Source organism: Manis pentadactyla, chromosome 3, assembly GCF_030020395.1.
Source record: "Manis pentadactyla isolate mManPen7 chromosome 3, mManPen7.hap1, whole genome shotgun sequence".
Taxonomy (NCBI): Eukaryota; Metazoa; Chordata; class Mammalia; order Pholidota; family Manidae; genus Manis; species Manis pentadactyla.
Genome location: NC_080021.1, coordinates 188113118 through 188136701, shown reverse-complemented (window position 1 = coordinate 188136701; position 23584 = coordinate 188113118). Strand labels below are relative to the sequence as shown.

Here is a 23584-nt window from a genome sequence, read left to right as displayed (position 1 = left end):
ATCCATAATATACAGATGGCAAGTGAAGATTACTAATGATTTGGGATACCATTAGTATATCAGCCTTTTTAGAGAATTTCTCAGATCTCAGGTCTTAGTTCTCACACATTAGGGTAAATGATGTTCTGGGACTTGCCCAGCCAAATTCAAAGGAGCAACGACTCTACTGGCAGTTACCTCATTTCCAGACAGCTCTTCTGTCTCAACCGGGCATGCTGCCTGTCAGGAAAGGCTTCACTGAGCAAGCTGTGCCCCCCTGCCTTGGCCTCAGTTTCCTGACTTTCGCTTAATAATCAAAGGCAGTAGCAGGCAGGGAACTGGCATCCAGGCCCACCTGGGTGACCTTCCTCCGGGTGTTAGGTTGGTAGTGAACAGGGATAAGTCCCGACTTCCTCAGAGGTGAAATGATAGCAAACGTACCGACCTCCCCTTAGCTTAGCTCCGGGGTTGGTGAGGGGCGGGCCCCTGCCGCCTACCCAGGCCGCGTCGGTCATCCGGATTGCTCATGCACTCAGCATAGATTCCTCCGAATATCTGGCACTGGGGGCTCGAACCGGAGTCTCCGTCCCTTTAAGAAGGGGATAAACACCCTGTCCTTAAAGGGTCTTCAGCACCGCATTTCCTCTGCGCAGGCCACGCCGTGAGCTAGAAATGTTTAGTGTTAATCCACCTCCGCACCTCACCCCAACAGCGGGGATCTCTGAGGTGCTCCAGCGCGCCGGCCTCAGGAGATGCGGACGGGTTTGGCCTCTGCGCGCTGCCGGCTCATGCTAGCAACCTCTCGCCCTAGGCGGTGGTGGGCAGCGAGCAAGGCGGGGCCCGCAGCGCCGCGGGACCCTGGCGCTCTCAGGCGCGACCCGGGGGCTGGCGCCAAGGCGGCCGCGGGAGGTGGCGAGTGCTGCTGCGGAGCGGTGAGCGGGAGGAGGTCGCGAGCGCGAGGAAGGCGGGGCCTGGACCGGGGTCTGGCGGCAGGGCCCGTGGGGCGGGCGGGGCGGGGCCTGCGGGGGCGGGGCGCGCGCGCGGGCCCGGAGGGGGCGGGGCCGTGGCGCGGGGCGGGCCCTGGCGGCCGGAGTGTGACACACGCGGCGGGTCGGGAGGCGGCGGCAGCGGCACGGCAGGCGCCGCCGGGACGGGCACGGGCGTGCGGTCTCAGGCGGGCGCCGGCTGCCTCCCTCCGTCGCTCGCTCGCTCTCCCACCCGCTTGCTCGCTGGCTGTGGGGCCGGGCTCGCCCCGGCGCTCTCTGGAAGGAAGAAGGGGGGCCGAGGAGGCTGACAAGTTCCCGCAGCAGCCGCAGATCCCGGCCAAGGCAGAGGCTGTGGCTTCGACGGGGCAGGAGGGCGCTCCGCAGCTAAGCGCACGGCTAGAACGTCGGAGGAAGGGGGCACCTGAGCCTTTCTCTCTCCGCGGAGCCGCGGGCCGGGATCCCATGAGACGCGCCCGCGCGGGGCACGAGATCCGAAGCCCGGGCGACGCGCGACGGAGGCGGAAGGCGGGGCTGCAGCTGCCGGAGCTCGTGAGCGGCCGGCAGGAGGCGGCGGAGAGAACTTGAACTTGGCGTCGGAAGCCGGCGCCCCGGACGCCCCCAGCCGGGGCAGGGGCGCCGAGGGACCTGGGCGGCAGCGCTGCCCCCCGAATGGCCGCGGCGGCGGACCGGGCTCCCGCGCCGCGGCCCTAGGCGGCCTCTCGCCATGGCCAAGTGGCTGAACAAGTACTTCAGCTTGGGCAACAGCAAGACCAAGAGCCCCCCGCAGCCCCCGCGGCCAGACTACCGCGAGCAGCGGCGCCGGGGCGAGCGGCCCTCGCAGCCCCCGCAAGCTGTGCCGCAGGCCCCCGCGGCCGCCTCGGCGTCCTGCGGAACGGCTGCCGCCTCCTGCTTCTCGGCCTCGTCGGGATCGCTGCCCGACGACAGCGGCAGCACCAGCGATCTCATCCGCGCCTACCGCGCACAGAAGGAGCGTGACTTCGAGGACCCCTACAATGGGCCCGGCTCCTCGCTGCGCAAACTGCGCGCCATGTGTCGCCTGGACTACTGCGGGGGTGGCGTGGAGCCGGGCGGCGGCCAGCGCGCCTTCTCGGCTTCGTCCGCGTCGGGCGCCGCGGGCTGCTGCTGTGCCTCCTCCGGCGCGGGCGCCGCCGCGTCCTCGTCCTCGACCTCGAGCTCCCCGCACCTCTACCGCAGCAGCAGCGAGCGGAGGCCCGCCACGCCGGCCGAGGTGCGCTACATCTCCCCCAAGCACCGGCTCATTAAGGTGGAGAGCGCCGCGGGCGGTGCGGGAGATCCCCCGGGGGTCTCCTGCTCGGGCGGCCGCACCTGGAGCCCGACGGCCTGCGGTGGCAAGAAACTGCTCAACAAGTGTGCTTCCTCGGCCGCGGAGGAGAGCGGGGCCGGCAAGAAGGACAAGGTAAGGCACCCTTGGCCTCTCCCGATGTTCCAGAGCCATTGTTGTGCACAAGGAAACTGAGGCACAGCTCTGATTACGAGCCCCGTTTCAACTTCAGGCTAGGACCCTGGAGTCAGGGCTCCCACGCTGCTTCCCTGTTCTGCCCCCTTGCACGCGCTTTCCTCTGGATCGCGGGCCTTCTGACAGTCTGTTTGCTGCTGCTCCCAAAACGTCCCATCTCTGAGCCCACAGTCAGGTGCCCTCTTCGGAAGTAGCCTGACGAGCGCGTCCCGCCCTGCCTCGTCCCGGAGACACCCAGCCCGCCCTTAACCTCCGCCCCCCAGGGGTTAAGTCAGAGTCAGAGCTATAACGGACTTAAAGGAGAGTTTACTCTTCTCTGCCCTTCCTCCCCCAACTTCTCCCACTCTGTAGATGGGAAACTGAGGTCCAGGAAAGGACTCGCCCGCTGTTACACAGCATTCTAGGTGGCAGATGCGGACCGGCTCTCTCTAAACGTGTATAATGTAAATCCCTGGCTTGCCCTGCCCCGCCCCATCCCCAGCGCCAGGTTTACAAATCCAGGCGGCCTATTGTACCCGAGCTGCACTGGGAACCCCCCCACGCGTGCTTTTCCGGTTGAGATGCGCTCCTCTGTCAGTTCCCTCCGTCGCGCACGAGGGGGTCCGTCTTTCAGTCTGGCTGGAAAGAAACCCACCCCTGCAATCCTCACCTTCTTCCTTCCTGACCCCACCACACCCCATGCTGTCCCAGGGTTAAGGGGGGCGACTTTGTGACAGGTCCTCTCCCTGAGGTATCATGCCATCTTGATCCCCCCAACCTTTGAAACAGGCCAGTTAATTAGAGACAGACTGGGCCCTCTCCTCCCCCTTCACACTCCTGTGACACCGTCCCTTCCCCCATAAAATAGTACTTGTTCTGTCTACTTTGGCGGGAGGTGGGGGGGAAGTGTTTTGATTACATCTGAGGCCCAGTGCCCTGTGATGGCTGTCAGGCCACTGTCCCTCTTGTTCTCCCCACCTACCGCCAGCCTCCCAGAGGTAAACTTTTGCCCAGGTGTTGGCTGGGAGAAAACTGATAAGAGTCTGAGTTCCTTTTAGAACTGGATGTCCAGACAGGAGGGAGACAAGCTTCTACCTGCCAGCTGGTGCTTGGAAAGGGATCTTTTTTGTTTTCCAGGTAGGAGGAGTAGGGATATGTCCCTCCTTTTATTTTTCTGCCTGGCTTCCTGCCCTGGAGTTGCCATATTCCTGAAGTATCCCATCCCTACTGGGTCTGCTGAAGGTGAAACGGGCAGTGTGTGGAACCTCCCTCTGGGGCCACTTTGGGGAAGCATGGACTCTGGGTTTCCTAAGCATCCAGGATGCCTCCCCTAGATGAGGAGCTGGGAGCCAGGTGGCCACCCAGGTACTGCCTTGGGGAAAGGGGTGATTTTCTCTGGGAGTGCCCAGGATCATGAGCTTAAGGTTGATCTATGAGGGAAACACCAAAAGGGCTCCCTGCTGTCTTACGTATGGCTTAGGCTTGGCTAGGTGCTGGCCTGAAAAACCCTGAAGTTCTTGGGTACGGAATATGTGAGGTAAGCCTGGCCTAGCAGTGAAGGATTCATAGCCACCACAGTGCTGAGCTCCCTGTGTCCCCCCATTGTTACTCCATGACTACCTCCCAGGTGGGCAACTCTTTCTTTCCCAATGCTTGTGGTTCTGCCTGTTCACTAAGCCTTCTTTTATGGTTTTCAAAACTTTAGTAATTATTTATCCTAATTACAATTCAAGTTATTTCAAATACTGAGGAATATTATGTTTTATAGCTGGAATGTTAAGTGTGTGAAGACTTGGCTTCGGTTTGCCCTCAGGTATTTCTCATAGGTCTTCTCTGTGTCCTTCCCTGCTGGGTGCTGGAGGGCCTCTCAGTGAATGCCCTGGCCCAGCTACAGCATGCATGAGTGCTGTGATGGGGACTTGTGTTAGAGGAGGGCTGAAGCTGGGGGTGGTCAGGGAAGCCCGTTATTCTGGGGGAGGAGTGGGGACCATTGTTGACTGCAGAAGAGAAACTGGCACTTCAGGGGACTGCAGGTCCCTGTGGCTGGAACTGAGGGGTTAGAGTTGGGTAGGATCCCAGAGAGGCAGCAGGACCTGGGTCAGGGAAGACCTTGTAAGCTAAGCACAGTGAGGGCCAATGAAGGCATTTAGCTGCTAAATGATGTGAGCAGGTAGGGTTTTTCTGAAAAAGATCTCTCTGGGCTGCATTCCACTTATTAGGTTATGACTTTGAGCCCTTTGATCTTTTGAGAAGTTGTTCCAATCCCAGAGATTGAGATATTGTGGCTACCAGATGTTCTTTCTAACAAGGAGTGGAGACAGTCAGCAAGAGTCACACTACACAGTTGTTCTCAAACCAGCACCGGAAGGGCTGGTTAAAACAGATTGCCAGGACCACACACCAATCACAGTGGCTAGTATCAAAAAGCCAAGAAATAACAAGTGTTGGTAAGGATGTGGAGAAAAGAGAACCCTGGTACACTGTTGGTGGGAATGTGAAGTGGTGCACACACACTGTGGAAAGCAGTATGGAGGTTGCTCAAAAAACTAAAAATAGAAATAGCATATGACCCAGTAATTCCACTTCTTATGTACCTGAAGAAAAGAAAATCACTAATTCAAATAGATAAATCCATTCCTATGTTTATTGCAGCATTATCTACAATAGCCAAGATAGGGAAGCAAACTAAGTGTCCATTGATAGATGAGTGGATAAAGAATATGTGATATATATGTATACCATAAAATATTACTCAGCCATAGAAAAGAATGAAATCTTGCCATTTGGGACAACATGGAATGGACTAGAGGGTATTATGCTAAGTGAAATAAGTCAGACAGAGAAAGACTATTACCATATGATTTCACTTACAAGTGGAATTAAAACAAAACAAAACTAATGAACTAACAACAGAAACAGACTCATAAATACAGAGAACAAAATTAACAGTTGTTAGAGGGTAGGGCAGGAACCCATAGGGCTGTTGAATGCCCCGCTGGCTACCAGGCCCTTTGTTTGTAACATTGGTCCTGAGTGGAGAGTTTCTGTGACATTGAAGAGAAGCTGCTTTCCACAAATCTCCATTCATGGCTTCCACTGCTCCTGCCATGGCTTATCTCCTGCCTCCCTCAGTCTCTGTCCCTCCCTCTGTCACACACTTAAGCATCTTTCTGTTCTCTCATGTGAGTCCTGAGGTGTACATGCACGTTTCCTCAGCCACCACTAGCATCCAGTCTTGGGCATTTCCCTTTTAGAATCATGTGCAAGAGGAACCGTGTTTTCATTTAGGCAACTTGATCCTGCACTTATTTTGTGCCCAGAGATCTCTCGGTATGAGGGTGAGCTAGGAGCAGAGGGAGATAAGGGCTACAGAAGACTTGTCAGTGGTCTCTGGCCTAAGCCTCTGGAGGAGATCGACACACATTGTCTTTTCATCGTTTGTTTCCCAGTGTTTTTGTCTTGGGGAGTTGATTGAGGTCCTCACCTAGAAGACAGCTTTGAGCTGAATGTAGACATGGGAGTGGAATCCCAGTGCAGGGGGAGGGGTGACAGTAGCCTGCAGTAGCACTTAACGTGTCAGGGCTGTATGTGTGCCCACATGTGTGTGTAAGTGTGTGCATACATGTATATGTGGGCATACATGTATGTACGTGTATATACTAAAGCTCAATACAGAGTGTGTTCTTGGAATTCAGAGCTTTTTTGCAATGGGCCTCACTTGGGGAATGGGAGATGACAATATGAGATAAGTGGGGGCTGAGTTTGGACCCCACAGTGGAATTCTTAAAGACAACTGAGCCAGGAAAGAGATGGACTCAGTCATGGTTGAGGAGCATCAAGACTGTAAACAGCTGCCATAATCTGGGAGAGATGGGGTCAGAGTTAGGGGACAACTGCAATACAGTCCACATGAAAGACAGGGCCTGAGCTCCTGGGAAGAGAAAACAAAACTTTAGTAGGTAGAAATGTTATTCTTTCAGACTGTCTTTATAAAAAAGTAGTGATGACAAAGAGGCTAGTGACTTGGTAGGTCCCCTTTTGTGCAGCCAAACAGCTCTCATCCAGTTTTATTTTCTGCTGAAGTCTTGTTTCTTTTATCATAGTTGTAGTTAACTAAGAAAGTCAGGATGCATCATGACATCAGTTTCCTGAGTTTTGAATACATGCTAATGTGCACTAGCACTTTATATTTGTCAGCATCCACAGAGTTAAGTTAAACAAAATGTTTCCTAAGGAATAAATAATATAATGTCTAATCTTTTTTTTTTTTTAAACATACAGCAAGTAGGTTCTGAGAGAACTGCTAAACAGGAGGAATTCAGAGAGAGAAACTGGTGGCCCCCTTTCCAAGAAGGAAGCTTCTTAGTTTGCCTTTGAATACATCATCTCAAGGTCCAGTCTGGGAGAATGATACAGTTAATGAAACAATATGGCAACCTGAGGAATACTAGACAGAAATGTAAGCAAAGGGCTGGGAAGGTATCATCTCTGCTTGGGAAGTCAAAGAGGGCTTTCAGGAGGAGGTGACATTTAAGCTGACTCTGGAAGGATGAGTGGGAATTTCCCAGGCAGAGAAATGAGGAGGAGGAATGTCCATGCAGAAGGTGTAGAACAGTTTGTGTCAAGGCCTGGGGGCTTGGGAGAGACTAGCAGGAGGCTCAGCAGCGCAGGGCAGTTGGGGTGGAGGACTGCAGAGTGAGGCTGGAGCCACAAAGGTACGAGAGTGCCTCATGCTATGCTGGGAGTTGTGGCTTGTCTTTTGGTCCTTTTCTCATAAAATCATTAATGTGTGGCTTGACTGAACTCAAACATGAGTTGTTATTCATTTCCATTTGGTTAATGGCCACATTCTCCAGTTCTTAGAAAGTAATTGGAAAGGTAAAAACCAGACTTGGGAGCTGTGGTTTGGCTTGGGACACTTTCTCCTTTGAAGACCTGTCTCTTGAAAGTAGTGCAAGAGAAATGCTGCTTATCAAATCCAGTTTTTCCCACTGATTTCCCAGAAGACAAAGATATTCCCCAGGCTTCATGCTAACCATTTAATTGTAATTTAATGCTCACAATCACCCTAGAGGAGGTTTAGTTACTTTATCAGTTCGCTATTGTTGCAGGCCAGATTACCCTAAAACTCAGTGGTTTTAAACCAAGGGTTAGCAAATTTTTCTTAAAGGGCCAGATAGTAAATATTTTTAGGCTTGCAGGCCAAACATCTCCATCTGTTCAACTCTGCCACTGTATCTTGAAAGCAGCCATGGACAGTATAGAAATTAAATGGCCTTGCTGTGTTCCAATAAAACTTTATTTAGAAAAACAGGCAGCCTGTGGTCTATAGTTTCCAACCCCTGCTTCAGACGATAAGCCTTTATTATTGTCCATGAGCCCACATGTCAAGTGAGTAGTTTTTCTGTTTTCAGCTGGGCTCACTTAGGCATCTGTGGTCAGTGTGGGGTGGGTGTGCAGCCCTGCTGATCCTAGTGGGGCTTTCTTACGTATTTGGGGGACAGTTGCTTTAGTATGGCCCTTTTTCAGGCAATTAGGCTCTGCTCCATGTGGTTGTTCATCTTCTAGCAGGCTAGACTTGTTCATCTGATGGTGGCAGGGTTCCAAGAAAGAACAGAAGCCTATAAAGTGTCTTGAGGTTGGAACTGGCACGCTGTCCCTTCTGCTGCATTCTGTTGACCAAAGCAAGTCCCAGGGCTGGCTAGGATTCAAGGAGAGAGGAGGGGCTGCAAGACCCCATGGCAAAGGGCAAGCATACAGGCAGGCCATTAATCAGAACCTTCAGTGCCATCCACCTATCACAGGTGGTATTACCCCCTTTTTACTGATAAAGAGACTGAGCTTAGGGATAATGACTTGCCTAATGTTACATAGCTACCAAGTGACAGAGCCAAGGTCACACCTGTGCAGCCTGAATTTGAAGCCTATATGCTTTTTATCAATTTGTTCCACTATTTTCCACAGTCTGAATGGAGATCATAAGACTGATATTTTCTGAACTGTGTTGTGTGTCTCCTCTTCCCCTCTCTTAATGTCCCTCTTGCCTCTCTACCCTAATTCCCATCCCTTTCATTTTAGTCTTCAGTGGTCCCCAGAAGAGGCCCCAGTGCCAGCTTTTCTCTCTCCCTCCCTCATCTGCCTCTTAGTTCCATAAATGAGATGTTAATGCAGCACTTGAGTTATTTTATAGAGAAATTCTGTGCACAGAGTTGGCGTTTCCCAAGGGACAGCTGCACAAAACATGTGTCTTGTAACTGTCATGTCTTCTCACTCTAACACCAAGCATTCTCTCCCTCCAAGGATTGGTGAGGCTGTATGTGCTGTTTTAGGAAAAAATTGGTGGTACTTTGTCCCTTGTCAACAAGTAACCTAAGTTTCCTTAAAGTAGATAGGTGACTGTCCTCTAATCTAACAATGTCTGATTTCCCTGGATTTAATCCCCTAGACTTGACCCTGTCCTCTCATGCCCCCAAAGCATTTCTGACCCATAAAATGGGCATTAAAAGGCAAATTTGAAACACGTGTGGCTTCCTCTGGTTATTTAGCAGAGCTGACCTTGCCTGTGGTCAAGTACTCCCCTGGATATTTGAGCTTGGAGCTGACTTTCACGCCTTGTGCTTGAAGAGCCAAGAGGTAGGAGTAGTCTACATGGCAGGGTTAGATCATGTTTGGCCCTAGAAAGGAAATTGGAATTTGTGGCTTTGAAGCAGAGAGCTGGGATACTGACTGGGTGATGGCAGCACCCCTACCTCCAGCTTTCTAATGTTGGATAGAGGAGTGGGAATTTTCTCAAGGGGATGGAGACAAAAGCTGCAGTGGTCTTTGCCACCTGACTTCTTAAGTTCTGTTTGGCCTTTGTTGACTGAGGAATTGCCATAGAGTGATGTGAATATAGGGATGAACCAGGAGTGGGTAGTGCCTGCCCATAAGCAGCTTATCTTCTGGTGAGGACACAGGAACCAGGGTTGGAACAGATCGTTATTTATCTATAAACAAAGTGGTGTAGATAAGCTAAGAGCCATCCTGGTACAGAGGCTGTTCTGGGAAGAGCCTTGGTTCCATAGAGCCAAAGGAGAAGCACAGTGAGGAGTGTTCATTTCAACTGAGGGAAGCAGAGAAGGCTTCCTGGAGGAGGAAGCATTTGATTAAAGAAAGAGTAGTCACTTGAACTGAGGGAGCTTTCCACAATATTAGCCAGTAGTGCCATTGCACATACTCTGAGTCAGGCTTTATATTCATCAACTCTTTTACTCCCCACCAAAGAAGCCCTTTGAGGTAGGTGCTACTATCTTTACCATTTTACATGTGAGAAAACTGAGGCACAGAGAGGTCTAACTTGTCTAAGGTCACACTGCCAATAAGTGGCAGAGATGAGATTTAAAGCCAGTTCCAGAGACTTTGTTTTTAACCACCTCACCATGCCACCTCAGACTGCACAATCTGATGCCTGAATTTTCTCTGCCTTATTTGTGGCTAGACTTAATCTTACAAAAATCTCATGTTAGCATTGTAGGAATGACTGATTGTTACATTTATGTAAGTATTCCACATCTTGAAAGGGCACTTTCACATCCATAATTAATTGGATTCTCAGTCACTCTTTGAGGAAGATATTGTTAAGCCCCATTTTACAGATGGAAAAATTGAAGCTTCAGGGAGGAGTAGAGCATGTCCTGTCACAGCAGGTACTAGCTCAGCCAGTGGCAGTTATGCTGGGGTGGTGTGGAGGTAGCTTGGCCAAAGCTCCAGTCCACAGGAAGGGTGACAGCCTGATTGATTTCCGGTTCTTTCCATGTTTTGATTCTGAAATGCTTTACTGAGACCATTAAGGAGCATCAACAGAGGACCTTTCTTCCACAGTGGAATTTTCCTTCTCTTCCTGTTTGGTATTTTCCAGTAATATTTCTATTAATGTTTCACTTTCAGAGTCACTAACTTCCTGAGAGTTTGTGCTTTCTCAACTGCTGAGCCAGAAAGAATTGAATTTTCCTCTAAATTATTCAGTTCCTTTCCATTTTCTCCAAGGGGAGCTCCCTCTGGATTTCCCATTATGCCGTAGAGGAAGGATCTTGGAGGTGGGCAAGGGATGAAGACAGAATTAGTCAGGGCTCTGGGGAATACTCAGGCTCCAAGTTTTCCAAACAGCACTTAGAGCAATGGTCAGAAAGGGGCTTCCCCAGGGCGATGAGGGGAGAAGTGACTTGACAGGTGGGTGGACCGGGCCACTGATGGGTCTTTACTTACCTGCTGGGCTCTGACAGCCCATAGATACCAAGTCCTTCTCCGCATTCATCCATTCAACAGACATTGTTGAGAGCTGGCTACATGTTGGGTATTGTTCTGTTTAGGTGCTGGGGTTATAGCAGTGAACAAAATAGAGCAAAATGAGTTTGCCCTCTCATGGGAGAAGCCAAGCAAATATAATATGTCAGGTAGAGAATGTGGAGAAAAGTAAAGCAGGCTGGAGGTTAGGATGGGCCAAGTTTGGGGTAGGATGCTATTTTAGATGCGTGGTCAGAGAGGCCTTTGCTTCTGGGTGCGATGGCATGCTTCAGGGAGGTGAGCAGAGCAGGTGGGAAGGAGGTAGGGCAGAAGAAGTCTGGGAGGTGGGCCACTGAGACACTGAAAGGGTCTATCACTTAACTCAGGGTGAGACAGGAAGTCGGTGGAGGGTTCTGAGCAGAGAAATGACAGATTCTGACTTGGGTTTTGAGAGGATCACCCTGATTACCTAGTAGAGAATAGACTGGAGGGGATGAGTGATGAGACCAGTTGGGGGACCTGCAGCCACAGGGACTGGGACACTAGCAGTGGGTGACGCAGAGACCAGAATGAGGATGTGTCCTGAAGGTAGAGCTGCAGGATTTCCTGACAGATGAAATGGAAGTGTGAGGGGGGAGGTGAGTCAAGGATAAGATAATTCCAAGGTTTTGGCCTGAGCATCCAGAAGTATGAGTTGCCATCAGCTGAGATGGGGATGACCCCAGGAGTAGTCACAGTTCAGCTAAGAGGTTTGATCCAGCAACTGAGTCCTGGGACTAAGAGCAAGACATGTTCAAGCTGTGAGGCTCCTGAGAACCCAGAGAAGGCATGGGTGGCTTCTGTCTGGGGCTGGGAAAACCACCCAGAAGTGGAGGCCATATAGGAGGTGTATCCAGAGGAAGGTGTAGATGGTGTATCCCAGACAGAAACAGTCCTGTCTGCAGTGCCTGAGATTGGAAGGGGGTGCTGCTGTGGGCATGCAGGCATGCCCAGAACATATAGGTATTGCCTTGGTGTAACTTCATGTGATAGAGGAAGGTGGCAGAGGGTGGGGTGTGAAGGACCTCATCCGCCCCTGGTCTGAAATTGTCCAGTTCTCCAAATTCAAAAGAGGCAGCCTGCTGTGTTTGTTGCATGCCTGAGCTGGGCACCATGGAGGGTGAAGATGAGTGCCATGGGTAAGTCTTCAGAGAATGACTAGAGGCTGCCTGTTGTACTAAGTGCAGAGCGTTTCATCACTGAACACTTGTGATTGCTGGGGAAGCTCTCCCTTATATGGGGCTCACCAGTACATGGGCTACAGTGGGGAGCAAACAGAAGGAGGAGGAATGGAACTTTCTTGGCTAACTTCTAAAGCTGAAAATGACGAGAAAGTTCTTAACAGTGGAACTTCACTGTTTTGTCGGATGTGCACTCCCAGAGAACCAGACAGTCCCATAATCCCTCCGGTGCATTCCAAAGCCATGCATGTGATTTGGGGCCCGTGTGGCATTTGTGGAATGGTGCAGCCCCTACCTGCCCTTCCGTTTGCGGCAGTTGTGAGTTGGCTGTCTACTTAGGCAGTTGTTCAGTACTGCAAGCTTGGATTTTTCAATATTATTTCAGTGTTTATCTCAGTGTTAACTTTTTTCTTTTCCTTTTAACAAAACTAACAAATTTGGTATAGAAAATGCAGATAAACAAAAACTAGGAAACCAAGTCTAATTCTGTAATTCAAAGAAACCACCATTAACATTTGTCTTTTTCCACTTAGCCTTTTCCCAACACACACACACATATGCACACACACACACACACACACACATATACATTTTTTTCTCCACAAATATTAAGTAAAATCGTATCTCTTTTATTTTTACTTAAAAACAGAAAGATGTCTACATTATCTTAAACATTCAATAACAGTAATTTAATATCTGCATAGTATTCTGTTTGCATATTTAGGCTCTCTCTAGTTTTCAGCAATTTAACAGTGCTGTAATGAATATTTTTGTAACTTAATTCTTTACATAAATCTAATTATTTCTCTGGGATTAATTCCCAGAAGGAGAATTGTTGGATAAGAGGTAAAAATTTCGATGCATACTTTCAAATTGTACTCTAGAAAGACTTTACAAGCTTATGCCTGTTTTACACTAATGGCATTCAGTTTAATTTGCAATTTATTGGGTTACTTGTATATATGTGCATTGACCATTTGTTTTTCTTTGCTAAAATTGTGTACTTATATCTTCTGTTTGTTCTTTCTACTGTGGGGTGTATCTTTTTATTGATTTGTAAAAGCTCTTTGTGGATTAAGGGTGGTAGCCCTTTGCCTGCCATTTAGGTTGCAGAATATTTTTTACAAGTTTATAATTTGCCTTCTGGTTCTGTGTCTGGTGACTGTTGTTGCTTACACTCAATTGTTTTCCGTAGTTAAATCATTCTCAATGTTCATCATGATTTTTTTAAGTGCTTTGCTTAGAGGAGTCTTCCTTACCCCAATGTTTACCTATTTTTGTCTTCTTTTTAATTAAAGTATCATTGATATACAAACATATTAGTTTCAAATACATAACACAGTTCAACAGTTACTCATATTATTAAATCCTCACCCCCTCTAGTGCGGTTACTGCCTGTCAACATAGAAAGATGTTACAAAGTCATTGACTATATTCTCTATTTACTACTATCCCCATGACCAACTTACATTATGATTGAGAATTTTTGTGCCCCTTTATCCCCTTCCCCATCTGGCCCCTACCCCATGGTAACCAGTAGTCAACTTCTCAGTGTCTATCAGTCTGCTGCTGTTTTGTTCCTTCTGTTTTGCTTTGTTTTTATATTCCACAAATAAGTGAAATCATATGATATTATCTTTCTCCACCTGGCTTATTTCACTGAGCATAATAATACCCTCTAGGTCCATCTGTGTTGTTGTAAATGGCAGGATTTGTTTTCTTTTTATGGCTGAATAATATTCCATTGTATATACGTCCCACGTCTTCTTTATCCATTCATCTATTGATGGACACTTAGGTTGTTTCTACATCTTGGCTATTGTAAATAATGCAGTGATAAACATAGGGGTGCATGTATCTTTTCAAATCAGAGTTCTTGTTTACTTTGGGTAAATTCCTAGAAGTAGAATTACTGGGTTGAATGGTATTTCTATTTTTAGGTTTTTGAGGAACCTCCATACTATTTTCCACAGTGGCTGTACCAATTTACATCCCCACCAACAGTGTAGGAGGGTTGCCATTTCTCCACATCCTCACCAACACTTGTTATTTCTCATCTTTTGGAGAGTGGCCATTCTGACTGGTGTGAGGTGATATGATACCTCATTGTGGTTTTGATTTGCATTTCCCTGATGATCAGAGATATGTAGCATCTTTTCATGTGCTTGTTGGCCATCTGTATGTCTTCTTTGGAGAAATGTCTGTTCAGGTCCTCCACCCATTTTTTTTAATTGGGTCTTTTTTTAATTTTTGGTGTTGAGGTATAATTTCTTCTAATACTCTGATTGCTTCTTTCTTTCTCTTTCTCTCTCTTTTTCTCTCTCTCTCTCTCTCTTTCTCTCTCTCTCTCTCTCTTTCTCTCTCTCTCTCTCTCTCTCTTTCTCTCTCTCCCTCCCTCCCTCCCTTCCTTTTCTTTTTTAACACTGAGGTTTTAATCTGTCTGGAGTTTGATTTCAGAATATGAGGTAGGGTTTTAATTTTATTTTTATGAATGACCATTCTGTGTCTGGACGTCTTCTCCTCATTGCTTACTCTATGATCTGTCTGTATTTCTTCTGGTGCCTTCATAGACTTAAATATTTTGACTCTGTGTCGCCCTGACTGTGTTTAGATCTAATTAGCTATTATGATAATGATGATTTCACCTTGTCTTTATGAAATGACACTTTTTATCTGCAGATACCCATGTGCTTATTACACATTCAACTCTTGACACCTGAGGGAAGTATTAGACTTCATCTTTGGATGCCAGACCTGACACTGTGGGTGGAATATGAGGCCAGGAAAACCTCAGCTTACTGCCAGTGGACTTGGCTTCTCTCTAGGATCAGTGGGCACTGTCTGGATATATTTGGGGCAACCACTTACTGTGGTCTGCCCTGTCTCTGTGGCCTTATCTGGGTGTGTCTGTTTCAGCTTTCAAGTGGTAACCTTTGTGGAGAAGGGGATGCAACATCCTATCATCTGTGCAGAAAACGTTTTTAGATACCTACCATGCTCCAGCACTGGCCTGAGTCCCACAGAAAATCGGATGAGTAAACCCTGGTGCTTTAACTCAGAGCGCAGGAGAGGATGTTAAAAAAAAGCCCAGAAATACTTCTGAGGCAAGACAGAAAAAGTTCAAAGCCAAGATAGAGAGATAGGTAAATGATTAAGGAGAAAAGAGAAGCACTGGAGCCTGAGGTAGTGGGGAGACTTGGCGTTCAGACTTGAAGGATGGGTAAGACTTGAAGATGTGCTATGTGGACACTTCATTATTTTGGGCATTTGAATTTTTTCCACACCTGACAAAGTCCAATTCAAGTGATACAAATTTACAGAATTCTTCCCTCTCGCCCCCACAACCTTTTCTGTCCTGCATCTTCAATCAGTGAGAGACCCTTTCTGAACCCCTGTTGTGTGTTCCTCTTTTTCTGGCTCAGGCCAGTGTCAGGGTAATCCATCCTGCAGTGTCTGCTGTGAGGTTTGTGACATTAATGAATTGGTGTTGACAGAACAGATTAAGTCCAGGAGTGTTCATGAGGAATAAATCAAGGGAAAAAAATGCAGATTTTTGAACACTGGTGAACATTTCTGTGTTCTAAGAGGCTGAAGGTGTTTACCTAATTCACTGTGTGTCACATCGTGTCACTAAACCCTAGACCAGCTTAGGTAGCATATTAGAATCACCTGGAGAGCATTTTTGAAAATACTCAGTTCCCTGGTCTCTACCTAACTACGGTTTCTGGGCATCAGTATTTTTGGAAGGTCCCAAGATGTTCTGATATGTAGCCAAGGGTTAAAGTGGCTGTCCTGGACCTTAGTTTGGGGTTCCAGGGAAGCCTGGGGATCACCCAACCCAGCCCTTCTTCATCCATGCTTGTAAACTTATAGTGATGAGGGGATTTGTCACCTCCCAGGCTACATAACCACCCACTCCTTTGCAAAGCTTGGCTTGAAAGTTTTGTCTACTGTTCACTCCAGTTTAATACAGGTTTGTTGAGTACCTGGTGTTTACAGGAGTTCTGCTGGCTGACTTCTTTCTTTCTGTAGATTCTTCTGTTGGACTCTCTGAGGTCAAGTAGAGCCGGTCTAACTTTACTTCTACATGGGGACCCTCAGATGTGTGATCTTATCTTCAAAGGCAGAGGGAAGCTGCAGGCTGTAACATTTCCCTGCAGAGCCAGATTCCCAGATAGGACAGCAACTGCAAAGGGCAGGACCCTCCAGTATTACAAGTGTAGGGGGCACTGATGGACCCCAAGCCCAGGAGTTCCCTGGGCAGGCATTGGCAGGCTGGAGCAGGTTCTGAGTGGGTAGCTAAAGGTGGCATTAAGGAGTTAACCATACCTATGCATGACTGGAAGGGGAGCAAATTTAGATTCCCAGGTGGATTTTGGGGTCTCAGAGCAAAGAGAATTGGGGGCAGTCAGGAATAGATTCCAGTGGAGCAGGTGGGATCTTGCCATCCAGGACCTCTAGCCCTGAGCAGGTAGCAATTGGAGCAGAAGTTGCCTGGCTGAGATAGCACATTGTTGGGGGGCCAGGCATTCTTTGTCCTGGTTCTTTGCCCTTTTTGGAGAGTAGCCAGTGAAGCCACACACTACATGTCTGTCCTAATGTGGGTGTTATAATAATAGATGGCATTTCTGATGACTAACTCTGAGCTCACATCTATGTAACACTTTGTATGTATGATCCTTACAGCAGGTCTTTGAGGTGGTCCTTTTCTGGCCATCATCTTCAAAAAGTGGTCCTGTCTTTATGTTGATGGTCAGTCTGTGGTTGACCCATGCTTCCCTGCAGTGGGAGAGTAGAAATGAAAACTCTACCTGGATCACTACTCTGTTCTAAGTGCTTTATGTGTAACTCACTGAAACCCACAACACTCCCTAGAAGTTCAGTTTTATTAAGAGTTAATTTTACAGATGGGGAAACTGAGGCATTTTGTTTTGTTTTGCTTTTAGTACCTTGCCGTAGGTGACACAGTTAGTAATGAGCAGGGCTGCAGATGGTGGGGTCAAGCCCCAGCAGTTAGTCTGGCTTCAGTGAGAGGGGTCAGTTCTGTATCACCTAGTGGTCCCAAATCCGTGAGGCTAGAGCCATTTAAAAACTGTTGTGAAAAGGTCTGGTTTGGACCAGGCATTCTCCTTATGTGTTCTCAGGGTAATGCTGCCAAAGGAGCATCAGGAAGGCTTCATGGAGGAGGTGGCATGGGAGCTGGGTCTTTAAGGATAGGGGAGACTTGGATATTTAGAGATTGGTGGATGTGAAAAAGGTGTCCCAGGAGGCAGCCCTGTGAATGGTCTCGAGTGATGATACAAGATGACTGTGAGCAAGTACAAGGAAAAGGATGCTGGAATGGGAGATGAGGCCAGGTGTTGGAATGCCTGAGGGCAGAGGCCACAGAGTCTGGTCTTTATTCTGTAATTAATGAAATGTGGTGGAGCAGAGAAGTGGAAGGGCCAGATCTGTGCTTTAGGAAAACCTGTCTGAAGCCTGAGAGGGTGGGGGAGGGGCGGCCTAAGCTGTGCCTGGAGGTGGGGGCCCCCAGTTAGGAGGACGGCAAATGCTTTATGCAGAGGCAGCAAGGGCCTGACCCCAGTATGCATCTTACGCTCTGAAATTATGTGACTGACTGCTCAGGGAGCTCTCAGGTGACACTGGTCAATGGAGGGAAATTGACCAAATACTTGTTAAGGGGATAGATTTTTCTGATTCACTGTTATCAGTAGCTGAGATGCCCTTTGTGGGAGTTGGTAAGTTACCCAGTCTACCAGAGCATTTGTCCACATTTTGTTAGAGACAGACTGTGATTCTGGGGGTACCAGGGCCTGGCTCAGGAATGGAGGTATGTCTCCACCTGCAGTCCTTCTGGTTGGAGAGCTGGGCAGGAGGAGGACTCCTCAGCTGTCTGTTCTGCAGAAACATGCAGCAGGAAAGGGCAGAGCCACCAAACAGCCCAACCATGAGAGAAGTTGTGTGGGTGAAGGAGATGGGGGAGCGGGCAGTGTTTGTTCTGGGCGTGGGTACCACATAGCTTGTCATCTGACCTTGAGACCAAGGCTCTGCTCTCCCATCTGATAGCACGACACGGAGTTGGAGGCCTTCTGTGATGTCCAGGCAGACCATAGCAGGTAGAAGGAAGCTACAGTAAAGCTGCTGGTGGTGTAGTCGGGGCCTCAGAAGAAGGGAGTGTGGTATTCTGGCTGATGCTGGGATGCTGACCTTTAGAGGACATCCTTCACATGGAGAAGCTCTTTGAGAGGCGGTAAGTGCTCAGGAGCCTTCAGGTCCCTAGAGGGGAAGAAACATTAGCCTTGATGAAGATGTTTGCTGGGCCCAGTCGAAGAGCCCCCAGAGGATCCCCAGCCAATTGCTTCCTCATTCACTGCTGAATCAAAAAGACCCCTGTGGCTGGCAGAACATGCTTTCCAAGACCAGAGGAGATGCTTTGTAAATAAAGATCCAGGGATAATGTGTCATCAGTCCAGCTCAGGCCTCTTGCTGCACCGCTTGGGGCACGTGCTTGGGAACTTCGGCTGTCAGTCGGCTCCTGCTTATTGAGCTTCTGCAGAGCTCAGATCCATCTGAAAGCCATCTGTGGTGTGACTGTGAAGTGACAAGAGGGTGGGAATCAGTGTCATCACTTCCCAGTCACCCACAGGACGGCTGAGAACATTGTCAAGGCCCAGATCACTCATGTAGGCCTTGGGCCTGAATGTTGTCAAAGTGCAGACACCAAACCTGGGCATGCATCTGGGTTTGTTCTCCCCACTGCTTTGCCCCATCCCAGTCTGCCCCTTTGATTCTGATTCTTTATCTCTGCAGACTAGGGCAAAAGTGGGCCTCTTTTGAAAAAGCTGAGGAATTTTTCTTCATCTAGGCAAAAGCTTTGTTTTGAGGAGTCCTTAAAGATTATTAGACATGAAGCCCCTAGAGGAAGCAGAAATTTCTGACAGTGACAGCTCATAGAGAGATGCCCATTAAGGAGTTTGGAAGTAAGAAGTTGTAGTCAGTGGATGGGGGTAAGGGCACATCCTTGATTTTTTTTTTTTTGTACTATTTTTCTCTCCCTGAATTAGAAATGCCTTTTTTGTACCTGTCTGATCCTTTGGGGTTTGATTATTAGGCCAGAAAATACCATAACCCCTTTGCTTTTGATGGTTTCAATAGGTTTTACCTATTTATTTCTCTACAGCCTAGCAAGCACCACACCAAGAGTATTGGATTCCTTCAAGTTCAGCTGCTTGCAGTTCTGTTTGTGCTCAAACATTTCTTATTCTGAAAGTAAATTTTAGTTGTATACTTTCATTCATTCAGAGAGTCATTTTATCTTGGACATTCTGACAATCGCCTTCTCACTAAGGCTGGAAAAGAGACTTTAGATCTGTACAGGGTACCAAAACAAAGACATTAATATGTTCTTGTTTTCCCCAACCTTTTCTTTAAAATATTCAAAAAAGGAAATCAGAGCTTTCCTTGTAAGAAGAAGCTGCCCTTCCTTAGAAGACCTGTATATTTGAATTTCAAAGGCTTGTTTAAATGTGAAATATAAGGTCATTTTACATTCACAGTCTAAAAATCAGAGACAGTGAGACTGTCATTATTAAGTTTATTCCTGTAGCCATTAGAGGCATGGCATTTTCTCTTTAGTTCTTTAGTGGTAAAAGAAAACCTTCCCCATTGCTGAATAAAAGACACTTGAACCTGTTCAGTGAAGGACTGTGGCATTTCCCTTCGGTGGTCTGAAGTTGGATGGTCAAAACATTGACAAGCATTGGCAGGTGGGTCCCAAATCACAGCATGCTGTGTGTACTGAAGATTGTTCATGCACTTCATTTGGAAGTACCCTCCCAGTACCTGCTCAAACACTGGCCTAGGGGCCTATGAGAGAAGCAGTGTGAGCCAATGAAGGAACACTTCAGGCTAAGTCTGGGTTCAAGTGGAGAGTGCATGACGTTGGGTAAGTCACTTAACCTCTCTGAGCCTATTTTTTGATCTTTAAAATGAGGGTTTTCATCCCTATCATGAGGTCAGCCAATAAGGCTGCTGTGAAAAGACTTTATAAGTCAGAATTGCCCTAAAAATGTTGTAGTCTTGGTTCCAGGTCACAAAGAGTGACAGGAAACAGTGAGGGAACAACATGGAGAAGTTTAAACTTTGTAGCTCAGTGACCCAGTAGTTCTCTTCCTAGGAATTTATCCTAAGGATAGAGCAAAGAGAGTTGCAATGATTTAGTTACCAGCAACCTGCCGCATCTGGAACAATGAAAAACTGGAAATTACCTAAATATCCAGCCATGGGAAATGGCTAGTGTGTGGCACATGCATATAGTGAAAAGGAATGCAGCCAACTAAAACTGAGTTGATAACCGCAGAATAGTCAAGAGGGGAAATTCTCACTAAGAATACTTTTTAAAAGTAGGACATAAAAAACAATATTTGTATACTCCCTCTACCCCATTCCCATCTACATATGTAGAAAAAAGCCTGGAAGTAAATTGGTTGAACCAACTGTTGAATGGTGGTTATCACTGGAAGGTTGGATTTTATTTTTAAACAAACATTACTTAATCCCAAAGGTATACTTTTTTCCCACCTAGTGATATGTCAAGCATAAAGGGAAATGAGAAGGTGAGCTAGTGCAGGCTGTCTGCCTCCCAGCTGAGCTCTTGCTCAGCCATCTGAATGAGTTATTGAGCTTCAAAGCCAGGGCTGAGAGTGTCTCATTGTGTTGGAATGTAGGCAATGAGGATCACAGGAAGTGGTGACAAGCCCTTTGTTATATAAGCTCACCAGTCTTGCTCATTGGTGCCAGTGCTGGCCCTCGGTGCTTGGTCAGAACATCATCTGTCTGTGTACATGGTCACAGCCTTAGCCTAGGCAGGGGCCTGTTATCGGAACTATGTAACCAGGCACAGGAAGCACAGTTGCACAGTCTCTTGCTTAAACTTCTACTGTCGCATTGGGCTATTCCATGAAAGGTTTCTCCTTTCAGGCCAGAGTGGAGGTATTTACTGGAGTTATTCTTGACGGGGGAATATAACAGGGATTTTCCCTCACACCCTTGGGAAAAATCTATCCTGCCTGCCTCCAAAAGCCAAAGCGTTGTGCTTTTCATATGCTTCTTGTTTCTCCATTTCTTTTTGTCTGTGCTGTTTTCAACTGTGGTCTTGCCAAAGGAGATAGCCAGGAGGGGGTCCATTCCCTCGGGCTGGGGATGTTGCTGCTCCAAAGGCAGATTGCAGTTTTTCCCCTCTGTTAACTTCCCTGTAGGAGGCAGGCAGAACCGGGCCTTGTACATGACAGGTGCCCAGTGATGCCTTGCAGTCTTGAAGAACTTCCTGTAGGGAAGGGTGTGTGTGTGCATGTGCTTATGGGTAATAATAGTGGAATAGTGGAACTAGAAAATACCTCACTCTCATGTCTGAGATTATAAACTCCTTTTTATTGATCACCCATTGTATGCTATACCCTGCTGGGTGTTTTAGCTGTATCATCTCACTGTTATCCTCCCAGGAACTCTGCAAGGAGGATTTTCCCATTTTTACATATGAGAACAGACTCAGGGCAGGGGACATGGCCAAGACCTATCAAACCTCCATGCTTTTATTGACATTCCTATCTTACTGGATACCAGGGACTCCAGTTCTTGAGAACTGGTACTCATTTTTTATTGACCTCTGCAGCTCCTCACTCAGAACCTGGAACATTGTAGCCACTCTGGATTAATTAAACCTTGAGGTTCCAAGGCTGGGTGACTTTGGACTAGTCCCATCCCCTCTCTCTGGTCCACAGTGCCTCCATTTGTAAAATAACCAGGTGTTATTCTGTCATCAGACCCTATCTTTTTCAAAGTGTTTACAAGACAGCCAGCCCCAAAGAGCCATCCCTAGACCACAGGTTCCTGTGGAATGCAGCTGGTCTTGTAAGAAGTAGTCACAAGTCACTGAGGCTTTTTTTACTTTCAGGCTGAGGTCCAAACATCAGATGACTGTTGTCCCCAATTAATAAGACATTAGAAATAAAGTTGAGCAACTTCATATTGAAACTGTATTTCTCACTGCAATTTCAATTCAGTCGTGTTTAAGGCATGTGTCCTGCCTCTGGCAAGTTTGCATATTCATTCCTTAGTGTGATCACCCACCTTTTCACCTGAATTGGTTTGGAAAAGCCTTGGGCAGTTTCCAGAAATTAAATCTGCTGTGCAGGATGGAAGATTTACCACCCCAAGATGTTCATAGAAATATGTGACCTCCAGGGGCCCTACTCAGAGGAAGCGCAGAAGGGCTTTGGGAAAAAGTATGTTGCCTCCCAGGGTGGCCACTTATTCTTGTTTGCATATGTAAGTAAGTTCCCATGGGCTTAACACAGGGGTCAGTGAACTTTCTGTAAAGGGCCAGATGGTAAGTATTTTAAGCTTTGGGGACAACATGTTTTCTGTTGCAGCTACTCAGTTCCACCCTTGTAGTGTGAAGGTGGCCATAGACAATACATAAATGAACAGGAGTGGCTGTATTCCAATAGAACCTCTGGTCTAAAACTTTAATCGTATCTCTTCATAATCACAGCCCATGTTGACTTGTTCTCTGTTTTATACATACCTGTTTTGACCTTCTTATTGTATGGAAGTCCCCCCATTCCTGCCCTTTGGTTTCTTGCAAGCTATCTCTGACCTAGACGTGCTATAACATCTTTAATCAATACTTAGTTGCCCAGAAGTTGCCCACATTCTCATGTCAAAAATTATATCTTTTAAAAATGCACCGTTTTTTCCCTACAACTGTTGTCCTGTATAGGATCCCTTATATAGTCTGGTTCATTATAAAGGTCTAGGAAGTTGGTATAGTGTCAGATTGCTTACCGTTATTACTTTTTCAAATGCTGTCAGAAGAAAAGCCGCACAGCAGATACCCCATAGTGCTTGAGTCTCGACTTTTCTGGTTGCTCCTTTATCTTCTGTCTTTCAAAAGTGACTCTGAACATGTCATTCCTTAAACACTCCTCATGGCTTCTGTCGTGTCTAAATTCTTTAGCGTGATGTTCAACTGACCTTGACCTCTCTGAAAGGCCAGTCAGTTGAAAACCTCTTGCCTTCCCATTGGATTCAACCTACATGCCCTTGTGTCCTTACATGTATAGTACCTTTTTCCTCTTCACCCTTCCCGGTGCATCTCAGCTCTCACCCCTTTCAGGAGGCTTCCTGATCTCCCACCCTTCCTTTTTCCATGTGCCCATGCCTCTGAGGCAGGAGCAGCCTCACATGCCATGGCTCCCAGAGAGCAGCAGTGAGGGCGCCTCATGCAGGGCCTGACCTGGCAGGGGCCCAGGAAGGCTTGTCAGAGTGGCCTCACAGAGGTTGGTTGAAGGCCCAGTGTCCTCTGAAACCCCCAGAGTTCCCAAGCCTCTGGTGAATCCAGCAGAGGGAAACACCTGAAATCTCAGTGCCCTCTGGAGCAGCCAGCACACTTTAAATTATAGGCACCTGTAGGGCTTCCACCAGGCAAGTGGCTTTGGTGTGGTGGTGAGACTTGTGGGTGAGCAGACAGGTGGGTATCTGGGAAGAGAAGCTTCCTCCCTCTTCAGGAGCAGGAGGGAGAGATGAGAGTAACAGTTACCAAGTACTGAGCACCTCCTGTATGCAGAGCTCTAAGCTAGAGACTTGTATGTGATCTGCAC

General features: G+C 47.7%; 1 protein-coding gene across 3 annotated transcripts in view; it reads left to right on the top strand.

Moving 5' to 3' along the window:
• The first annotated feature begins 1103 nt into the window (after window positions 1-1103).
• SHB (SH2 domain containing adaptor protein B) overlaps window positions 1104-23584 on the top strand; it is a 126297-nt gene continuing 103816 nt past the window's right edge. Inside the window, exon 1 of one of the 3 annotated variants that reach the window (XM_036888284.2) lies at window positions 1104-2403. In XM_036888284.2, the coding sequence (XP_036744179.2) occupies window positions 1690-2403 (714 nt within the window). In that variant the 5' untranslated portion in view covers window positions 1104-1689. The remainder of the gene's footprint in view (window positions 2404-23584) is intronic. The other 2 variants (XM_057498862.1, XM_036888283.2) reach the window with 2 other exon arrangements.